Consider the following 20,548-nt stretch of genomic DNA (forward strand, 5'->3'; position numbering starts at 1 on the left):
GATTCTAATTCCACTTCTTCAAGATATTTGACAGGGTAACTGAAGGGTTTTAGTCAGCCGGATCAGATCTAGGTGGATAACTCCTTTCTTGAGTAATCTTGTCACTCCCAAGGATCAGAGTGTTCTGTGAGGTTCTGGTCCTCTCTCCACAGGTGACACACTACTGCAGGCCCTGGACTTACTGCCCTTGCTTGTCCAGACAGTGGAGAAGGCAGCCTCCCAAAGCACTCAGGTTCCCACAGTCACTGAAGGAGTCGCCGCAGCCCTGCTGCTCTCGAAGCTTTCCATGGCTGACTCACAGGCTGGTAAGAGTCCAGAAGTGTCTAGGATGGTAGTAGACAAGAGCCTCTTTCAGAGTCCTTGGGAGGAGTGTCGTGGTGTTTAGAATTTTACAGGTTCAGCTTGGCCACTTACTGCTCTGGGTCAGCCACAGGGCTGCTTGTCATCTGCAGGGATAAGCTTCAGGGTCGCAGTGAGCAATGGGAATGCAGTCAGGGGACTCTGTCACCGTCCTCTTTCATCCAGTGCTCTGGGATCAGGGCCGGTAGATAATGCGCAGACTGACCTGAGTTTAGTAGGGGACGTTTTATTAAAATTGGTTGTACAGTTAGAGAGTACAGAATTCAAAAGGTACGAGAGGATATAATGTGAAAAACTTCCCCTTAGCTAGCCTGTCTTCCAGCCACTTAGTTCCCCTTCCTGGGCAGTATTACCAGTTTTGTGTCTAAGGATAGTCAGTGAGTCATCAACTAAACATGCTGGGTAACAAACTGTATATGCCATGTTATATACTGAGCATATCTTGGAAAAGATTCCAAATCAGTACAACAAAAAGAACTTTTTTGTGTGTCTGTGTGCTATTCCATGCTTTCTTCAGTCCACTTTTTACTCTGCATACAGACATACCTGAACTTATTCCCATGGTTAGAAATGGAGTCATATGCCATCTCTGTATATGCCAGGGCACTGGCTGGGTGCCAGGAAAGGTTTCCTGAAGGAGGGAGCATTTGAACTAAGGTCCTGAAGGCTAGGAAGTCTTTCGCCAGCTGGAAGGGAATGGCCCAGTGTGAGTTCAAACCAGCCCCAGTCAGAGAAGGGCAGGGAAAGCACCATGTGTGAACCTCAAGTATTTCAGCCTGGTGCCTGGGCTAGGTGGGAATTTCAGATGGGAGGCAGCTCGCCTGGGATCCTGTGGACAACAGAGAACCACCAAAGGTTTTCATACAGGCGATGATACTAGAAGGACGGTTAGTTCTCAGAATGGGGGCAGGCAGAGGGCCTGGGAATGACTTATCCCTTCTGGCGGAGCACCCCTGCCTGCTGTAGCTGAGGGTCTGTCAGCAAAGCCAGCCCCACAGCTTCAGGATGAGGGGACCAGCTCTGCTGGACGTGGTGAGCTGGGTTGTGGAGCAACCTTTCGTTTCTTGCAGAGGCCAAACTGAGCAATTTCTGGCAGCTGATTGTGGATGAGAAGAAGCAGATTTTCACTTCTGAGAAATTCCTGCTCATGGCTTCAGAGGATGGTGAGTTACTCTCCCCTTGGTTGAACTTGAGGTTGGGGCCAAGTCTTTGGCAGGTCTTCGGACTGGACCCTTCCCCGATTATCTGTTGTCTTGACTAGTCAGCTTTGCAAAAACCTGGACCAGGGTGATCTGGCCAGCAGCTTGACTGTCGTGAGAATGAATTTATTCCTGCGGGGCGTGTATAATGCCAGGGAGATGAGGGGAAGTGGGAGATTTGTGGAGACAGAGCACTAATGGTTGTGGGGCTGTGATATTAGGTGTAATTATAGCTGATTGGGTAATTGGTGCTGTCTCAGAGGTTTTGTTCTATTAAGAGAAGCTCTGGTAGAATGTGGCTGGCTCCACTCCCCTACCAGGAGGCACAAAAGCTGCTGGTTTCTATCCTGGCAGAGAAGAAACAGTTGATCTTTAAATGTAGGTTTAAAATTCTAGGTTGCCTTAGGCGTGTCTGCCACTAATTGATGATTTGAAAAGTCATATTGACTCACAAATCACAACATCCTATTAATGAGCTATAACTGTTAGTCACTTTCTGGTTTTTTAAAAAAAATTTAGCTAGTTTTTTGTATAGGAAGTACATTCATGTAATTCAAAAATAAAAGATCCAAGAGCGTCTACACTGAAAATTGTACCCTTGCTTTGATCTCTGGCCACCCAGTGTCCCTGGCTATGGAGAACCAATTTTATCAGCTTCTTGTGTATCCTTGGTATTTTATATTTATACCAGCAAATATCTTTATGTGTTAGTTCTCTACCTTTTTACACAAATGGTAGCATGCCTGCTGTACACATTATGCTGTCTAGACTTGGAAATCATTCCATGCCAGTATGTAATGAGTGTCTTTATTCTTTTTTAGAACTGCATAGTAATTTTTAATTAATTAAAAGAAAGTGTATATTTTTACATATTCCAAAATACATGTGTGCATAGTTAGCAAAAAGAGGGGAATTCAAATGAGCTGTAATTTCACATCCAGTGATAATCGCATTTACATTTTGGTGTTCATTTTCCAGTTCTTTCCAGTTTTTTCTGGATGTGTTCTCTACTTTAAAATCATGTGTGCTGTTTCTCTCCCCTCCTAGCCCTGTGTACTGTGTTGCAGCTGACGGAGAGACTTTTCCTTGACCACCCTCAGAGACTCACAGCCAACAAAGTTCAGTACGTGAGGCTCACTTACCTTTCCTCTTGGGCCAAACGAGGCAAACCCTGGCAGGATCCTGAGGAACGGCGGTGTGCAGGGGGTGGGAGGGCTTGCTGTGGAGAGCCCCGCGCCTGGCCGTCCCCAAGGAAGGTTTGTCCCTGTGCTCGCAGGCAGTACCACCGGGCTCTGGTGGCGGTGCTCCTGAGTCGCACCTGGCACGTGCGCAGGCAGGCTCAGCAGACAGTTCGGAAGCTGCTGTCCTCTCTCGGGGGCTTTAAGCTGGCGTACGGACTCCTAGAGGAGCTGAAGACTGTCCTCAGTTCTCACAAGGTGAGGGCACCTGGGCACCAGAATTCAGAGCTGTTTCCTGACCCTGCTTATGCCATGGGGTGTTGGCTGGGCCACTCCTGGGCTCTTCTTACTCACTCACACCCTGTGTGATGCTAGAATCTTCTCTGCCCTCAAGCTCCGGTAACATCTTGTTTTGTAAAATTCCTTTTCCTTTTCATAGACCCTTTTCTTTCTTCCCACATCTTATGACATGTAGTGCAACCTTTTTATCCCTGACTAATGGAATAACACTTTGTTTTTAAAGCCCTTTATAACATTTTCACGAATGTTATAAAGCCCATTCTCCCTTTTGCTTTTTCACAATGCCTTTAAAAGGCAGACAGGCTTGCTACCCTTATTTTGTATGAGTTATCCAGGGTTCCGGCATCTGGAAGACTTGCGTAGGGTCTCCTGGCCAGTGGGTGGCGGAACTAGGAGTAGATTCCAAAGACCTGGCTCCTGTTTCACTGCCCTCTGTGCCCCATTTCCCTGCTTCCCTCCCTCCCTAATCCTGCTTGAGGGATGTGGGCCAGTGACGGACGGGTGGGTCTGTCAGCTGGGTCTCCTGGACCAGTTTCTCTTGCCTTCTTTTCCCCTGTGGGCTTTTTAGGTGCAAAGTCACAGGTGCTTCCTCCTTCCAGACACATCTCACAGCCTGTAGGTCCCAATGCAGGGAGCTGGGTATCAGTCTTTATCCAGTAGGAGCCCCAGAAAACAACATGAGCAAAAGGCAGTTGTGTCCATGTGTGCCAAGCCTGCACAGCACTCTGAGCAGTGGGAGCTCATGTGTTGTCTCCACACAGGTGCTGCCCTTAGAGGCTCTGGTGACCGATGCTGGGGAGGTGACTGAGTCAGGCAAGGCCTGTGTGCCTCCACGAGTCCTGCAGGAGGCTCTGTGTATCATCTCTGGGGTGCCAGGCCTGGAGGGTGACGTCACCAACACTGAACAGCTGGCCCAGGAAATGCTGATCATCTCCCACCACCCATCCTTAGGTCTGTGTCTGGGGTGGGTGTGCAAGGGGTGGGAGGGCTCTCTTGTAAGAGCAGGCTGAGCAGAAAGCCTCAAACAGCTCCACTCCCCTTCAGTGGCAGTGCAATCTGGACTCTGGCCAGCACTTCTCACTAGGATGAAGATTGATCCCGAAGCCTTCATCACCAGGCACCTGGATCAGATCATTCCTAGGATCACCACACAGAGTCCCCTCAACCAGGTGATTAGTGCCTGAGCTGGTTCTGGCCTCGGGTCAGAGTGTGGGAAGGGAAGATTCAAAGAAACAGCTGAAGATGTGATGAAATGTGGGCTTGGACCCTGGGGTTGCAAGTGACAGAAAATGCAAACTGGTTTGAGCACAGAGACAACTCACTGCCTCGTCTAACTGCTAAGTCCCTGGATATGACTGGCTCCAGGTGATGCTGGCTGCAGGGACTCAGATGTTGTCCTCAGGACATTGTAGGTGATGTCTCTCTTGCTCTTTGTCCGTCTCTCTTGTCTCATCCCTGCTTTCCACGATGTGGGCTCCTTTCTCAGACAGCATTCCCCTTTCTGGTAGGAGGATAGTGGCTAGAGTTCCAGGCTTACAGCTTGTCCTCTTATCAGCTCCAGTAGAAGCAGCGTGCATTTTCTAGTCATTTCAACTGGCATGTGCTCTCACTGTCCCTGGTTGACCTGACTTGGCTCCTATGCTCGTCCCTGAGCCTCTCCTTCTGGTCTGGACCACGTGCCCACCTCTGGAAAGGGTGGGGACAGCTTCACCTGAAGCATAGAGATTGAGAGTAGAGGAGGAGTGTGTCCCCCAAATCAGGCTGCTATTCCAGACAAAGGGATAAATGCTTGTTGAGAAGGCAGGAACATGCCACAGCTGTCCACTCTGGCAGGCAGTGCTCAAAAAGAAGAGGCAGTGGCAAGAAGGGGAGCCAATTTCTAGGGGCATTTAGGCGTGGCAGGACCCCTCTCCAATGCCAGCCTTAGTGCACACTGACTGTATCTGTGTTTGCCTGGCAGTCTTCCATGAATGCCATGGGTTCCCTCTCCATCCTGTCGCCGGACCGAGTCCTCCCGCAGCTCATCAGCACCATCACCGCCTCTGTGCAGAACCCTGCCTTGCGCCAGGTGACCCGGGAGGAGTTTGCCATCATGCAGACTCCTGCCGGGGAACTGTATGACAAATCCATCATCCAGAGGTGAGACCCCACTTCTGGGCTCAGTTGGCCCAAGGCTTAGTTTTCTTGCCTGTAAGATGGAGACAACACCTCCTTTTTAGGGTCATTGTGAGGAACAAATGAAACAACCTATGCATTCACTGGACAGGTACCTGCTCTGTTCCAGGCACATGCTTAGTCCCGGGATACAAGAGCATGTTGAGTGTCCAGCACTTTTCTGGTGCATACTACCTAAAAGCTAGCTGGGATTTCATGGCTAGTGGGAGGCTGAAGGGCCTGCTGGCTATTTTGAAGCTGGCTGATCACCTACTCTGGTGTTTCAGTGCCCAGCAAGACAGCATAAAAAAGGCCAACATGAAGCGGGAGAACAAAGCTTATTCCTTCAAGGAGCAGATCATCGAGCTGGAGCTGAAGGAGGTGAGTATGCGGAACCATCGCACATGGAGTGGCTGCTGAGTTTTGTGGCCTCAGGCTGGTGACTTTTCCTGGTGCACTATATACTGTTCCCTTGGGTCATCCTCAGACCCATGGCACACTCCTTTGGTCTCCCGCACCCTCCCAGGTCCTTCACACTCTTTAGTTACCCTTTGTCCGTAGCTTTCTCCACCCCCAACTCAAGGAAAACAAATTTCTCTCTTTGTTGGGTGCCGGCAGCAGTTCGTATGTTCCTCCACTAAGTGGTGTTGCTTGATTCCATGCCTGTCCTCTCAGCTCCTGGAAGGCTGGGACCTGTCTTTCCTCCTGACAGCAGGCACAGGGTGTGGCACAATGTAGCCTCTGAGGAAGTGTGGTTTGATTGCCGTATTCAGCTTCTAACAGAACTGGTTCCGATAGAAGCAGAGCACACAGGGTTCTTTCCTGTCTCAGACTTTGTTCTTCCCTCGGTCTTTATCAGACTGGGTTCTTCTTTCTTTCCCATCCCTTATCTTTCACATGTCTACGTGTTCCCTTCTTAGAGAGGTGACCACCCTGCCCACCCCATCTAAAGTAAACTCCATCCTTCTTCCTGGTTACTATGCATCCTCCTAAATCCTTTTATAACATTTGTCGTGATCTGAAGTCATCTTGTTTGTGTATTTATTTACCTGCTCGTTGTTATCTTTGCCCACTAGATTGTGAGCTCTGTGAGGGCTGAGACTTGGTCTTGTTCCCCATGGTCTCCCCAGCATCTAGAACAGTGCCTGGCACAATGTAGGTGCTCAGTAAATACTCGCTGAATGAATGAGTGCTTTCTCGACCTTTTCCAGGCTTCAGCTTAGACCGGGGAGAGCTTCTGTAGGGAGGTCCTGGCCAGGAGGGGAGGCTGAAGTTTTGATTCTGAAGCTATGTGTGTACCAAAATACCCTTTTCAGCACATTGGGGGACTTTTCATTTTTCTAATGTATCAAAGGGCTCCCTTGTGTTTGTCAGTAGAGAGTCCAGTAAGAAATCCCTTCTCCACTACTCTCTCCGTTCTGTAGAAAGCAGATGGCTGCAGACTTTGTGGGAGATGGAGGAGGCCACATGGCAGGTTTGGGGGCCCAGGTCACAGACTTAGAGCTAGCATGGTGCTTGTGGAACTGAGCTTGCCCTCCTCTGTAGTAGGGAGGGAGGTCTGTTCCCTGGAGATGAAATTGCTTTGCTCGTTCCCTTCAGGAGATAAAGAAGAAGAAGGGCATAAAAGAGGAGGTGCAGCTGACCAGCAAGCAGAAGGAGATGCTGCAGGCTCAGCTGGACAAGGAGGCACAGATCCGCAGGCGGCTGCAGGAGGTAAGTGGCTGCTGCCACCACACACCTGTGCTGTGAGAGTGCTGGGCGGCCCAGCCCCACTCTTTGCTGTCCTGGAGCAGGGCCCTGCTGACCTGCCCCCTGGGACAACTCTACTTGCAGCTGGATAGTGAGCTGGAGGCGGCGCTAGGACTGCTGGACACCATCCTGGCCAAGAACCCATCTGGCCTGACCCAGTACATCCCTGTCTTGGTTGACTCTTTCCTGCCCTTGCTGAAATCTCCGCTGGCCGCTCCTAGGATCAAGAACCCTTTCCTGTCCTTGGCTGGCTGTGTCATGCCCCCTCGGCTCAAGGCTTTGGGTTAGTCCTTGTTTGCTGGCTGTGGGTGTTGCCTGGGGCAGGTTGAGAGGTGGGCAGCGGATGCCCCTGAGTGCTTGTGGGGAGGTACACAGTGATCTAGGCTACTGACTTTTGTTTCCATATGGAAGCAGCTTTGGGAACCTCAAGCTGCATGTCCTTAGGAATGACGTAATGCCACCTCTCTCCCATTTTGTCTGCTGTGCTTTCACTCTGAGGACCAAGGTTTAGGTACTAGTCAGTGTGATCTTTCTGTAGGAGTTTTAAAACTAGGGAGTCAGAAATTCAGTGGCGCTGGGGAAGGTTTGATGCCACGTGGCCAGTCAGCGCACCCCAGAGCACCCACTTGTTGGTGATTAGAGGTCTCTGTGACCTTTAGCTTTCTTTTGGCTTTGGAGAAACAAAGACCAGGTAGAGTGACTGGGAATTATGGTGTCCTCACTTTGTGGGTTGTTTAATGACCTTGAGCAGACTTCCTCGCCTAAAGGATATGTTGCCATGGGTGAGGGTGGAATCTGGGAACTGTTCTGAGGGGAAAAGTCAGTCAGTACATATAGAAGCTGCCAGAAGTGTTACCTGGCTGGCTGGGCTGTTGCGTGGAAGGTAGGAATGCCATACAGCTAGAGCTTTACTTCTGGCTGAATAATCCTTGGATGGCTCTTGCCTCTTCTCAGCATACTTTTAGTTTCTTAATGTCGGGACAGCTCCCTGCCTGCCTACCCTTCAGCACTGTCACAGAGATGAAATGAGAAGTTAGGGTGAGGATATTTTGGCACGGCAGAATTGATTACTGTTAAGTCAGAGGGATGTGGCGTCTTTGCCCTGTGTCCCTGGTTTGCACCCAGGCCAGATTCTGCATCTTTGCATGGGTCATTCTCTGCTGAGTCCCTTCTCTTGGACACAGGCACTTTGGTGAGCCATGTGACTCTGCGTCTGCTGAAGCCAGAGTGTGCCCTGGATAAGTCATGGTGCCAAGAAGAGCTGTCGCTGGCTGTGAAGAGAGCAGTGACCCTGCTGCACAGCCACACCATCACCAGCAGGGGGGGCAAGGGTGAGCAAGGTAAGGGACAGGGCAGACAAAGGGCTCGAGGTGATATGAGTCGGGGTGGGGAATCCATGAACTGTGGCGTCCCCCAGAGTTCTTGAGGCTGTGGCCTTGGGCAGCTTCCTTCCCTCCCTGGCCTTGGTTTGCTCATCCAAAAAGTGGGGGTTGGAGTAGATGAAGGATTTTTGAGTTCAATCCTGGCATTCTGTGAGTTGCTGAGACCTCCATTGAGGGTTTACTTCTTGTCAGTGGAACCTACTTGTCCATTTTAACTCTCACATTCTGGAACTGGGCAGTGTTTGGGGTAGGAGCAGGACTGGCTTTAGAACTGGGCTACCAGCTGTCGTCCCTGTCATCATACTGTGTGCTTTTGGGTGTCAGAAAGGTTTTCCAGCCTTTCCCCCTGCCCACTCGCTCTGAGGATGGAGACTGAGGCAGCAGCGTCTGTGCCCTGCCCTGCCTGTAGGATTGTGTCTGCCTCTTGCTCTCACAGATGCCGCGCCCCTGTCTGCGCCAGCCTTCTCCTTAGTCTTCCCGTTTTTGAAGATGGTGCTGACCGAGATGCCCTGCCACAGTGAGGAGGAGGAGGAGCGCATGGCCCAGATTCTTCAGATCCTCACTGTCCATGCCCAGCTGAGGGCCTCACCCAGCAACCCGCCCGGGCGTGTGGATGAGGTTGGCAGGGGAGCTCCGCTCTCCCCTTGGCTTAAGGGAAGTTGGGGAGGCAGGGGCTTTCAGCACCTTGGTGGGGCAGTGGAGTGTGTGTTTACACCTACAGCAGCAGCCATTGGTGAGGAGAACCCAGATGTTCTGTTTAGTGCAGCTGTCAAGGCCTCAAAGAAGCTTAACGGGTTTCTTGTGTCTGATAGTTTATGACCTGAAGAAATTGAAGGATTTTGTATCAATTTACTATGTTTGTTTTATTTCTAACTCAGAAGATAGTACTGCTGCCTTTTCCTGTGACTTACAATTATGAGATTGGACCTTATTCATGGAGGCGTTTTCTTTTTAATAGATTATGTTTTAAAAATTTGCCAAAGTAATGCATGCATATTTTTAAAAATTCCAACAGTACAGAAACAAAACAGAAGTGCCAATCCCCAGAGGGGACAGTTGCTAGCAGTTAGGTGTATACCCTCGTGGACCCTTTTATTTTTTTGAGGAAGGTTAACCTTGAGCTAACATCCGCCGCCAGTCCTCCTCCTTTTGCTGAGGAAGATTGTCCCTAAGCTAATATCCCTGCCCATCTTCCTCTACTCTTTATGTGGGACGCCTGCCACAGCATGGCTTGACAAGTGGTTCATAGGTCAGCACCCAGGATCTGAACTGGCGAACCCTGGGCCTGCCAAAGCGGAGCATGCAAACTTAAGCACTATGCCACTGGGCTGGCCCCAACGTGAACCTTTTTTTAAGCAAGCACATGTAAAACTCACACCCTCACACACAGTAAAGCAAAAATATTGTAAAAATATTGTAAAAAAAAAAAAAGTATTGGGGGCTGGCCCCGTGGCCAAGTGGTTAAGTTTGATGCTCTGCTTCGGTGGCCCAGGGTTTCGCTGGTTCAGATCCTGGGCGCGGACATGGCACTGCTCATCAGGCCACGTTGAGGCGGCATCCCACATGCCACAACTAGAAGGACCCACAACTAAAATAGACAACTATGTACTGGGGGGATTTGGGGAGAAAAAGCAAAAACAAAAGATTGGCAACAGTTGTTAGCTCAGGTGCCAGTCTTTAAAAAAAATAAAAAGTATTGCTTTTTTCATATGATATATACTCTGGATCTCTTCCCATGTCATTGCATATAAATGAAGTATTTTACAGGCGCTGTGGGATTCTCTGCAATGGCTACAGCATTTTTTAGTTAAGTCTTTACCTGTTGATGGATGTTTTAAGGTTGTTTCTAATTTTTCTCTGTTGGGAGCAGTGCTATGGTGTGCCCCCTTTTATGTATATGGCCCCTGTGCACCCATGTGAGAATTTCCATAGGACGGATTCTTGGGTGTGGAGTTGCTAGGTTATGTGGCATGTTCTGAGCTATACCCTCACTAAGAGTTCCCTTTTCTCCAAACTGAACACAACCTCAGATAATAGAAATCTTGCCAACGATGGGTGAAAGGATGGTATCTCATTTTGTGTTTGTTTACTTACTTGTAAGGTTAAATAAGTGTCTCGTTGTGTGTTTAGGGGCCATCTGTATTTCTTGTTCTGTGAATTTCAAGGGAGTTTCAGGGTTTATTTATTTTGAGTCCCTGAGGATTATGGTTGACTGGGGTTGGCTCCTGTGGATTTAGTTGTAAAACTGATGGTCTTTCTACAGTGGACTCGTCCATATGACCCTGACTGTTGCCCAGTGTGTGAGAGGATGCTTCTTCCTGTGCCGCCAAACTTGGTTACAGACCTTCCCCAGAGCCTCACCCTGACTATCTGCTCTTCTCTCCTAGAATGGCCCGGAGCTGCTGCCTCGTGTGGCCATGCTGCGCCTTCTGACTTGGGTGATTGGGACAGGCTCTCCCCGCCTACAGGTAATCTGGTTTTCAGTTGGCTGTTGCTGTGACTTAGTTGATAACCTCAACTTCAGGTCCTGGCACTTGAGGTTGAGTCCTAGTTCTCTCTCTTGGCCCCCAGTTTTGGATCTGGGCAGAAGGGCTGCTTTTGAGAGCCAGCCTGACTGTTCTCGGCTAGTGAGGGGCTTTGTTTGGTTACTATCACTGGCGTTGGCCTGGAGCTGGGGTCTCAGCCCTAATAGGGCTGTGAGATGGATGTTCTCAGTTCAGATCCCTCTCTGGGCCGTTCAGCACATCACCTGGCCCCATACAAGTAGATAATTTGCTGAACTGCACCCAGTGGATCGATGTTCTCCTTAGGTTCTGGCTTCAGACACCCTGACCACCCTGTGTGCCAGCAGCAGTGGCGAGGATGGCTGTGCCTTCGCAGAGCAGGAGGAGGTGGACGTGCTGCTCTCTGCCTTGCAGTCCCCGTGTGCCAGTGTGCGGGACACTGTGCTTCGGGTACGTGCCCACTCCCTCTTGGGGCCACTGCAGTGTCCCTTGTCACTTGTGCAAGTGTTTGAGCTGCACGAGGGACATTCTCTCAAATGTCCCATCAATTCTGATGGGAGATGCCTTACATCTGCACTAGTGTGTCCTGGAGGCAAAAAGGGTCATTCTGGGAATCCGAAAATGAAGCAGTTGTCATGATGTATCGTATTTTTTTCTTCACTTCTAAAGATGTCACCTAGTTTCTAAAATGGAATGTGGGTCTTGATACTTCTATAGAGAAACATAACTCATAGGAGTAGTTCATTTCTTTAACCTACTAGCTTGTACTTGCCTTTTCTTGGTGCTTTTCGACTAAAAACTAAAGGATCCCCTTAGAGTATGAGATGATGATTCCCGAATGCCACTCTGCAGCCTCCTGCTGTTGATCTGTTACAGAGCTTTCACTGGTCTTTGGTAAAATCTGAAAAATGATGGCAATGTGGTAAATTTTTTTTAGAGGAAATGCCCTTCTTCTGGGGTTTTATCTGTCTTGCTTAGAGTTGCATCTTTAAATTTTACATTGAAAAATATTCTACCACCACACACCATCATTTCACAAAAGAAAAACTATTTGAAGAGATTAAGCAGCTAGTGAGTTGAGCTGACTCATAGCATTCCCTAGACCAGCTCTGACCAATGGAATTTTCTGCAGTGATGGAAATATTTTATATCTGTATTGTCCAATGCGGTAGCCACTAAGCCAGCGTGTGGCTATTGAGCAATTGAAATGTGGCTAGTGTGACTGAGGAACTTAGAGTTAATTTTAGTTGATTTAACTTTGAAGACCCATGTGTGGCTGGTGGCTACATCTTGGACAGTGCAGCCCTGGAGGGAGGCAGGGAGGCAGGTCAGGGACTCTTCTGAAAGGTCATGCCTCACACGGTCCGATCCCACCCCCTGTCAGGGGCTGATGGAACTCCACATGGTATTGCCAGCACCTGACACCGATGAGAAGAATGGTCTGAACCTTCTGCGGAGGCTCTGGGTGGTCAAGTTCGACAAAGAGGAGGAGATCCGGAAGCTGGCTGAGAGGTAAGAGCCAAAAGGTTGTTTTTCCTGCTCTGTTGTTTTTCCCCTTATGAAATAACTGGACCCAATGTGCTCAGCCTACAGTGAGAGAAGGGCTGGGTGGTCGGGTTTGGTGGCATGGGCGCTGGAGATCCCTGTGTGACCAGCCCCTGCCTTTGGTCTGTTACAGGCTCTGGTCGACGATGGGCCTAGATCTGCAGCCAGACCTCTGCTCCTTGCTGATCGACGATGTGATCTATCACGAGGCAGCTGTGAGGCAGGCTGGGGCTGAAGCCCTCTCCCAAGCAGTGGCACGTTACCAGCGACAGGCGGCAGAGGTGATGGGCAGGCTCATGGAGATTTACCAGGAGAAGCTCTACGTGAGTATCCTGTGCACTCTGATGTGGTCTGGGTGGTGTAAGGGTGCATTGGACTCTACTCAGCCTCCGGCCTGTTCCAGACAGGAGTCTTGGAGGTCACTGGCTCAGGGTGGCTGTGACTGATCTCCCGCCTCACACCCAGGTTGCTGGCTTGCCCGGCTTGGCTGGAGAGAACACTGTAGTACATTTATCAACCTGTTTTGTTGCAGCGGCCGCCCCCAGTGCTGGATGCTTTGGGACGAGTTATCTCAGAATCTCCTCCAGATCAGTGGGAAGCCAGGTATAACAGCTGTTATAATCTTGTTCCACTCAGAGCTTTCTGAGATGTAGCAGGTTGGCTTGCCTAGGTGCTCTGAGGAGACAGCATGGAATAATGGACCAGTAGAGGGAAAGGGCAAGACCTCCCTCTGAGTCAGAGAGACCTGAGTTCAAGTGCTGGTTCCTCCTGTGCTAGCCGTGTGAGCTTGGGCCTCCAGGCCTCTGTTTCCTCAGCGGCCCCGGGGATCTTCTTACTGCTCTATAGCCGAAAAGAATAACAGCACTTTCTCATTGTAGAATATATCCATTTCCTGTGCCTTCACGTCTAGTTCCTTTACCTCTCCTCCTCCTGCAGCCCGCCCTGGCAGTAGGGGGGTAGACATTGCACTTACACATGGGGAAATGGAGGCAGAGGTGGTCTCCTGCCCAAGGTCACCCTGTAGGAGGTAAACTCCAGGCAGATGGCAGGTCTCTATTTGACAAGTGGGCTGTTACAGACTTCATGCTGTGCTCTACCCTCCAAAGGGGTGTTTGCAGCTGGCCAGCTCCCTCTCCTTGTGACACACCAAGAGAGACCCCACCAGCAGACGTGGCCCTCCCCCGCTGACATGCCCCCACTTCCTTCCCAGGTGTGGCCTGGCTTTGGCCCTGAACAAGCTTTCCCAGTGTTTGGATAGCTCTCAGGTGAAGCCACTCTTTCAGTTTTTTGTCCCTGATGCCCTCAACGACCGAAACCCTGATGTCCGGAAATGCATGTTAGATGCAGCCCTCGCGACGCTCAACATCCATGGGAAGGTAAAAGATTTCAGCCAGCTGATGGGTGGGGAGAAGACCGGGCCAAGCGAGAGGCAGGCTGAGCAGTGGTGACGCAAGGAGGGCCAAAAATTCTGGCAGGGCACTGGCCCCCGTGAAAATTCCATTTGTAGTTCTTCTGAGCCAAAAAGACCCCAAGAGGGTGTTAAATTCTTATAAGTCTGTTGCAGTCCTGTCAGAAAACTGGGAAACCTGCTGGCATTGTTGGCTGGCTTGTCAGGATGCCTGTCCCAGAGCCAGACTTGGGCTTGGTCCTTGGGGCAGAGACTGTCATTGCCAGATGGAGCCTATGAGGTTGATGTGAGGCTCTGGGTGCACTTGGCTTTCCAGGAGAACGTCAACTCGCTGCTGCCAGTGTTCGAGGAGTTCTTAAAGAACGCGCCCAACGACGCCAGCTACGATGCCGTGCGGCAGAGCGTGGTGGTCCTGATGGGCTCTCTGGCTAAGCACCTGGACAAGAGTGACCCTAAAGTGAAGCCCATTGTTGCCAAGCTCATCGCTGCCCTCTCCACCCCCTCCCAGCAGGTACCTGTCACCTGTCCTGGGGCCCTGACTGCAGATAGGCAGTGGGATGCTGGGGCTGAGTTAGCTGTCAGGGTCCAGAAGGCCCAGTTACCTGTGAGGAGTTGACCCCTTTCTCAGGGGACAGCCTGGTTTATAGTCAAGAATACCCCTGGAGAGGGAATTTTCTTGTTGCTTTGTTCTAAACAACCTCCTGAATATTTTCATTTTTTCTACTCATTTACTAATATCATTCATCGTTCTTTTGCACTTAGTATATATTTGGCACTAAGGATACAAAAATTAAAAAAAACCAGGCTCTCTCTGTATTGAGCATTCTCTGACCCTCTCTGTGTGTTTGTTATATGTTTCAGGGGCCTTTTAATGCAGCCTCCAAGCCACAGTGCAGGGATTTTGTTTTTTGTTTTGTTTTGTTTTTGAGGATGATCAGCCCTGAGCTAACATCTACCAATCTTCCTCTTTTTGCTGAGGAAGACTGGCCCTCAGCTAACATCTGTGCCCATCTTCCTCTACTTTATATGTGGGACACCTGCCACAGCATGGCTTGATGAGCGGTGCCATATCTGCACCCAGGATCCGAACCAGTGGACCCCAGGCCGCCAAAGTATAACATGTGCATTTAACCGCTGCGCCACTGGGCCGGCCTCAGGAATTTTGTTTTTTAAGATTTTTTTTTTCCTTTTTCTCCCAAAGTCCCTGGTACATAGTTGTGTGTTTTTAGTTGCGGGTCCTTCTAGTTGTGGCATGTGGGATGCTGCCTTAGCGTGGCCTGAGGAGTGGTGCCATGTCTGCACCCGGGATTCGAACTGGAGAAACCCTGGGCTGCCAAAGCGGAGCGCACAAACTTAACCGCTCGGCCTCGGGGCCGACCCCGGAATTTTGTTTTTTAATTTAATCTTTTTTGAATGAATTATCTGTGACTTGCAGTTTGGACCACCCAGAGTGTTCTCATCACATGCAGGTTCACAAAATTATGGTGAAATAAGTTCTCAGAACACCCAACCTGCTAAGGGTCCTGCCTGGGACCCTGGCAGCATGATACTTTTCTACTGTCAAGTTGGGCTTAATGAGCTGTAGCTGGAGGCAAGATTGACAGGGTCTTTTGGTGCCACTCAATTTGGGCCTGGCCCTGTAAGGCCAGCTGCATTTCCCTGTGACTTGGACAAGTTTGAAAACTGAAAGAGTTGGGCCTTTTTTAAGGAAACACAGTAGCCTGCTTCCCTCTGGATCTTTCTCTGTGAAGGGGTTTAGTCTTCCTGGACTTTTCTCCCACCCACCCAGGCCTGGGTTCCCCATTTAGACCAGAAATAGCACCAGAATGGCTGATGCTCTCGTCATTAACAGATGGAGTATTCAATCTGATGGAGCTCGTGTCATTTATGAATGTGTGACACTTTTTGCCTCTCCAATGCCCTGTATAGTTGTCTGATAGGCAGGGGCTGTGGTGAGGTTTGGGGACATCTAGTGGTGAGGTACTGTGGAGGACTGTGTCAAACACCAGGAACCGGCTATGGTTGAGGTGCCACAGTGACAAGACGGGTTCCTCCCACAGGTCCAGGAATCCGTGGCCAGCTGCTTGCCGCCCCTTGTGCCAGCCATCAAGGAAGACGCAGGAGGGATGATCCAGAGGCTGATGCAACAGCTGCTGGAGTCTGACAAATACGCAGAGCGTAAAGGGGCTGCATATGGGCTGGCAGGCCTGGTGAAAGGCCTGGGCATTCTCTCACTGAAGCAGCAGGAGATGATGGCAGCACTGACCGATGCCATCCAGGATAAGAAGAACTTCCGCCGGCGAGAGGGTAAGTGTCTCTGAGCTTGGTGCTGCCCAGTGTGGGAAATTGGTCCCCACAGCTGCCAGAGAAAGGAATCTTTTCTTTCCTTCCCCACCGAAGGGCTGGTGTTTGTGTATGTGTGCTGTAGAGGGGGCACCTGTGTGTGAGCCATTCCATCCAGTCCTTGCTGATGTTGCCTGGACTTTCGAAGTCAGCAATACCCTTAGCTGAGAGATTTTGCCTTTTTAGCTGTTAGTGCCAAGAAGTGATGGATGATCCCCTGTTCTCTCCTCCTTTCTACTCAGCTCCATCCCTGCTCTGGGGCTTCTCAAGCTGAGGCAGATGCTGCTGCTCCCTCATGGGGCAGCCACTTTAGTCCCATAGCTGCCTGCGTGTTTCCAGAGGGTGAGGAGGTAGCAGGGAGGTTGTCCTGTGGCTGCCCCCAGAGGACATTCTGTTCCCAGCTCTCCCTCCTTCTCCTCCCTTAGGAGCCCTCTTTGCCTTTGAGATGCTCTGCACCATGCTGGGGAAGCTCTTTGAGCCATATGTGGTTCACGTGCTGCCCCATCTGCTGCTCTGCTTCGGGGATGGGAACCAGTACGTTCGTGAGGTAAGTCCTGAGGCTGCATGTGAGAACCGTCAGCAGCTGGGGGCGGCCCCTGGGGTGAGACTCGACAGGGAGTCTCAAATGGTGTAAGGCCCTGTGGCTGGAACCCCTTCTGCCCATACCTTGGGCAGTGGTTACTAGGACAGACTCCTCTGGTTCCCAGTGAAGTAGTGAAGCTCTCTGAGGTAAGAAACGATCTCTCTTCTCAGCTGTATCTGCAGGCCCGGGCACAGGGTCTGACACAGTGGACCCCCAGTAAGTGTTTGTCACTGGGGGAACTCTTGATCTGGCATCAAGCCTTAACCCTTGCTTGGGCAAGAAAGCCCCTGAATGTCTTTTCTCTTCCCTTGAGGCTGCAGATGATTGTGCCAAGGCTGTGATGAGCAACCTGAGTGCTCATGGGGTGAAGCTGGTGCTTCCCTCCTTATTGGCTGCCCTGGAGGAGGAATCCTGGAGGACCAAAGCTGGTAAGGTTGCTCCCTTCCACGTCTCTCACAGCTTCCTTTTCTGAAAACTTTCCTATGCAGGTGGCCACAGCCCTTGTCCTGTCTGTATGCTTCCCAGCCCAGGGATATGGCCACGACTCTCTGAGCCGTTAGACAGCTCAATCCTTCAGTAGTTTGTGTGCTTTCACACAAAGAACAAGCCTCTGACAGGAGCCACAGCCCTAAGTCAGGAAATCCCAGAGCTTTAAAGCTAGTCTGTGGCTAGTTCTGTGACTTTAAGGCTTTTTTCCCCCTTTAAACCTCTTTTTAAGAAAATATATTCTTATCTGGAATTCTAATATAGATAACAAGCAGAGCTTTTCTGGTTTGGGTCAAGGTCTGGGGCCCTCCCACTTAGACTTCCCCCTCAATCCTTCAGGCTTTGCTCTACAGTTCGAAAAATCACTGATCTAAATCAGTTTCTTCATTTGTGGATGGGGAAACTGAGGTCCGAAAAATTTAGTGAATTTGCCTTGGATCACCGCCAGAACTAAGCCAAGTCTCCCCATCCTGGCCTCGCCTCTCTCCCCCATGTTGCCTTGCCCCTCACCCAGGATCTCATGGCTCAGCAGGCCTCAGGAGCATTTTGCCCACTCTGCTGGAGCCAGCCCCTTTGCCTTCTTCCCAGGGACTGCTTGAGCACAGTCTGCAGAGGAGCAGGCTGGTTGTCCCTTGCCTGGGCAGGCAGCCCAGGCTACTTGCCAGGCTGTGCTCAGTGATTCCATGCTGGGCGTGTGTCTATCGTCTGCAGGATCGGTGGAGTTGCTTGGGGCGATGGCGTACTGTGCTCCCAAGCAGCTGTCATCCTGCCTGCCCAACATCGTGCCCAAGCTTACGGAGGTGCTCACTGACTCCCACGTCAAAGTGCAAAAGGCTGGACAGCAGGCACTCAGGCAGATCGGCTCCGTCATCAGGAACCCGGAGATCCTGGGTACGCCTCTCCCAGAAGGGCACTGGCCCTTGCTCCTCCTCCCATCCCTGATGGTGCTGGGAACACACACCCGTTCAGCAAAAATCTTTGCCCTCTGAGGACAGATATTTTCATATTGAAATAACTTCTAAATTCTGGAAAGCTCTTTTCCTAGAATAATTAGTGGAAAGTAGTTTGGAAGCACTCTGTTTTCCCACTGGTCTGGAGCAGTTGCCATTGACTGCACAGGTAGGGAAACTGAGTCACTGGCTCAGAAGCAGCTTGAGTCCGAGAGAGCCCTGTGCACTAAGCTGAGTCCTGCTGTCAAAACAGAACTGAATGGCAAGCTCTGGACCACATCAGCATCGTTCAAAGTGTTAGGTTCTTTGGGAACTTTCTATTCTCTCTCATTCCAGGAGACCTGTGATAAAGGGAAAGATAAGGAAAGGATGTTCCCCTTAACTGTCCTCTTTAGTATGACTCTTTCTTGAGTGATAGGAAGAGGTTGATTTCTAGAAACAAAGCCCAGCGGCCACCTTGACTAGTGCATCACTTGTTAAATTTTAAGCTTCAACGTGGAGCATCAGTGCCCATTCAGTGTAGTTCAGCCAGAGTTTTTTTCATGCAGAAAATGATGTAATTTTTTGTTTGTTTTGGTTTTGTTTTTGCTGAGGAAGATTAGCCCTGAGCTAACATCTGCTACAGTCTTCCTCAGCTTTATATGTGGGTCACCGTCACAGCATGGCTGACAAGTGATATAGGTCTACACCCGGGATCCGAACCTGTGAACCTAGGCCACTGAAGCAGAGTGCACCAAACTTAACCACTACACCACAGGGCCAGCCCGTTTTCCTTTTTTAAGGGATGAATAGATATACTTGGGTTTTGTTGTTGTTTTTTTACAATGTCCAACATCCCTGGGGAATTCTAAGGCCTGGAACAGTCTCATTTCTATCAGATGAGTGGAAGTGTCTTCATTTTGGGAATCCAGCTTAGGTTTTTTTTAACTGAGAAATAATTTGCATAATATAAAATTCACTTTTTAAAAATGTACAATTCTTTGGTTTTTTAGTATATTCACAAAACTACATCAGCATCACCACTGTCTAGTTCCAGGGCACTTTCATCATCCCAGAAAGAAATCCCGTACCCCTTAGCATTCACTCTTCATTTCCTCCCCTTCCTCTAGTCCCTGACAATCACCAATCTATTTTCTGTCTCTGTGGATTTGCCTGTTCTGGACGCTTCATGTAAATGGAATCGTACATGTGGCCTTTTGTGTCTGGCTTCTTACACTTAGCATTATGGGATTTTTTTGGTTTTTATGTGTGTCTGTGTGTGAGGAAGGTTGGCCCTGAGCTAACTATGTTGCCAATCTTCCTCTTTTTGTTTGAGGAAGACTGTCCCTGAGCTAACATCTGTGCCAGTCTTCCTCTATTTTATACGAGATGCCTCCACAGTGTGGTTTGATAAGTGGTGCTAGGTTCACACCCAGGATCTGAACCTGCGAACCCCAAGCCGCCAAAGCAGAGTGCATGAGGTTAACCACTGCGCCACCAGGCTGGCCCTATTAGCATTATGTTTTTGAGGTTCATCCATGTTGTGTCATTTGTCAGTACTTCATTCCTTTTTATGTCTGAATAATATTCCATCGTATGTATAGATCACATTTTGTTTATCTGTTCATCAGTTGATGGACATTTGGATTGTTTCCACTTTTTGCCTATTAAGAAGAATGCTTCTGTGAACGTTTGTGTACAAGACTCTTTTAGACCTGTTTTCAGTTCTCTTGGTTAGATACCTAGGAATGAGACTGCTGGGTCATGTCATAACTTTAACTTTTTGAGTAAGTACTAGACTGTTTGTTCCAAAGTGGCTGTATCGTTTGAACAGCGATGCATGAGAGTTCTAATTGCCAACCCGTTATTGTCTGTCTTTTTGGTTACAGCCATCCTAGTGGGTATGAAGTGGCATCTCGTGGTTTTGATTTGCATTTCTCTAATGACTAATGATGTTGAACGTCTTTTCACGTACTTATTGGCCATTTGCATATCTTCTTTGGAGAACTGTCTATTCAAATCATCTGTCCTCTTTTTTTTTTTAAAATGATTGGCCCCTGAGCTAATATCTGTTGCCAAACTTCTTGGTTCTTTTTCCTTCTTCTTCCTCTCCCCAAAGCCCCCCAGCACATAGTTGTATATTCTAGTTGTAGGTGGTTCTGGTTGTGCTGTGTTGGACGCCGCCTCAGCATGGCCTAATGAGTGATGCTAGGTTTGTGCCCAGGATCCAAATCAGCGAAACCCTGGGCCACTGAAGCGGAGCGCATGAACTTAACCACTTGGCTATGGGGCTGGCCCATCTGCCCATTTTTAAATTGGCTTATTCGGTTTTTTTATTTGTTGACCACCAGCACGGGTCTTCATAGTGGTTAAATTCCCTGGGCTAGTGGAAGAGATAAGCCAAGTATTCCTCTGGGAATTCCTTCTA

The 20,548-nt window shown here is 49.6% G+C and overlaps 1 protein-coding gene across 1 annotated transcript in view; it reads left to right on the forward strand.

Annotated features, from left to right (window-relative positions):
• The window catches only part of GCN1 (GCN1 activator of EIF2AK4), a 58,773-nt gene that overhangs the window by 18,670 nt on the left and 19,555 nt on the right, over positions 1-20,548 (forward strand). Inside the window, exons 15-37 of the mRNA XM_001488848.7 lie at positions 153-305; positions 1,431-1,523; positions 2,607-2,682; positions 2,836-2,995; positions 3,799-3,988; positions 4,082-4,206; positions 4,998-5,176; positions 5,479-5,572; positions 6,791-6,904; positions 7,025-7,223; positions 8,125-8,280; positions 8,759-8,940; positions 10,710-10,790; positions 11,133-11,276; positions 12,211-12,338; positions 12,505-12,694; positions 12,904-12,974; positions 13,582-13,747; positions 14,096-14,290; positions 15,840-16,086; positions 16,548-16,669; positions 17,019-17,133; positions 17,903-18,082. Of these exons, the coding sequence (XP_001488898.3) occupies positions 153-305; positions 1,431-1,523; positions 2,607-2,682; positions 2,836-2,995; positions 3,799-3,988; positions 4,082-4,206; positions 4,998-5,176; positions 5,479-5,572; positions 6,791-6,904; positions 7,025-7,223; positions 8,125-8,280; positions 8,759-8,940; positions 10,710-10,790; positions 11,133-11,276; positions 12,211-12,338; positions 12,505-12,694; positions 12,904-12,974; positions 13,582-13,747; positions 14,096-14,290; positions 15,840-16,086; positions 16,548-16,669; positions 17,019-17,133; positions 17,903-18,082 (3,360 nt within the window). The remainder of the gene's footprint in view (positions 1-152; positions 306-1,430; positions 1,524-2,606; positions 2,683-2,835; positions 2,996-3,798; positions 3,989-4,081; positions 4,207-4,997; positions 5,177-5,478; positions 5,573-6,790; positions 6,905-7,024; positions 7,224-8,124; positions 8,281-8,758; positions 8,941-10,709; positions 10,791-11,132; positions 11,277-12,210; positions 12,339-12,504; positions 12,695-12,903; positions 12,975-13,581; positions 13,748-14,095; positions 14,291-15,839; positions 16,087-16,547; positions 16,670-17,018; positions 17,134-17,902; positions 18,083-20,548) is intronic.

This window comes from Equus caballus, chromosome 8 (assembly GCF_041296265.1).
Source record: "Equus caballus isolate H_3958 breed thoroughbred chromosome 8, TB-T2T, whole genome shotgun sequence".
Lineage (NCBI taxonomy): Eukaryota > Metazoa > Chordata > Mammalia > Perissodactyla > Equidae > Equus > Equus caballus.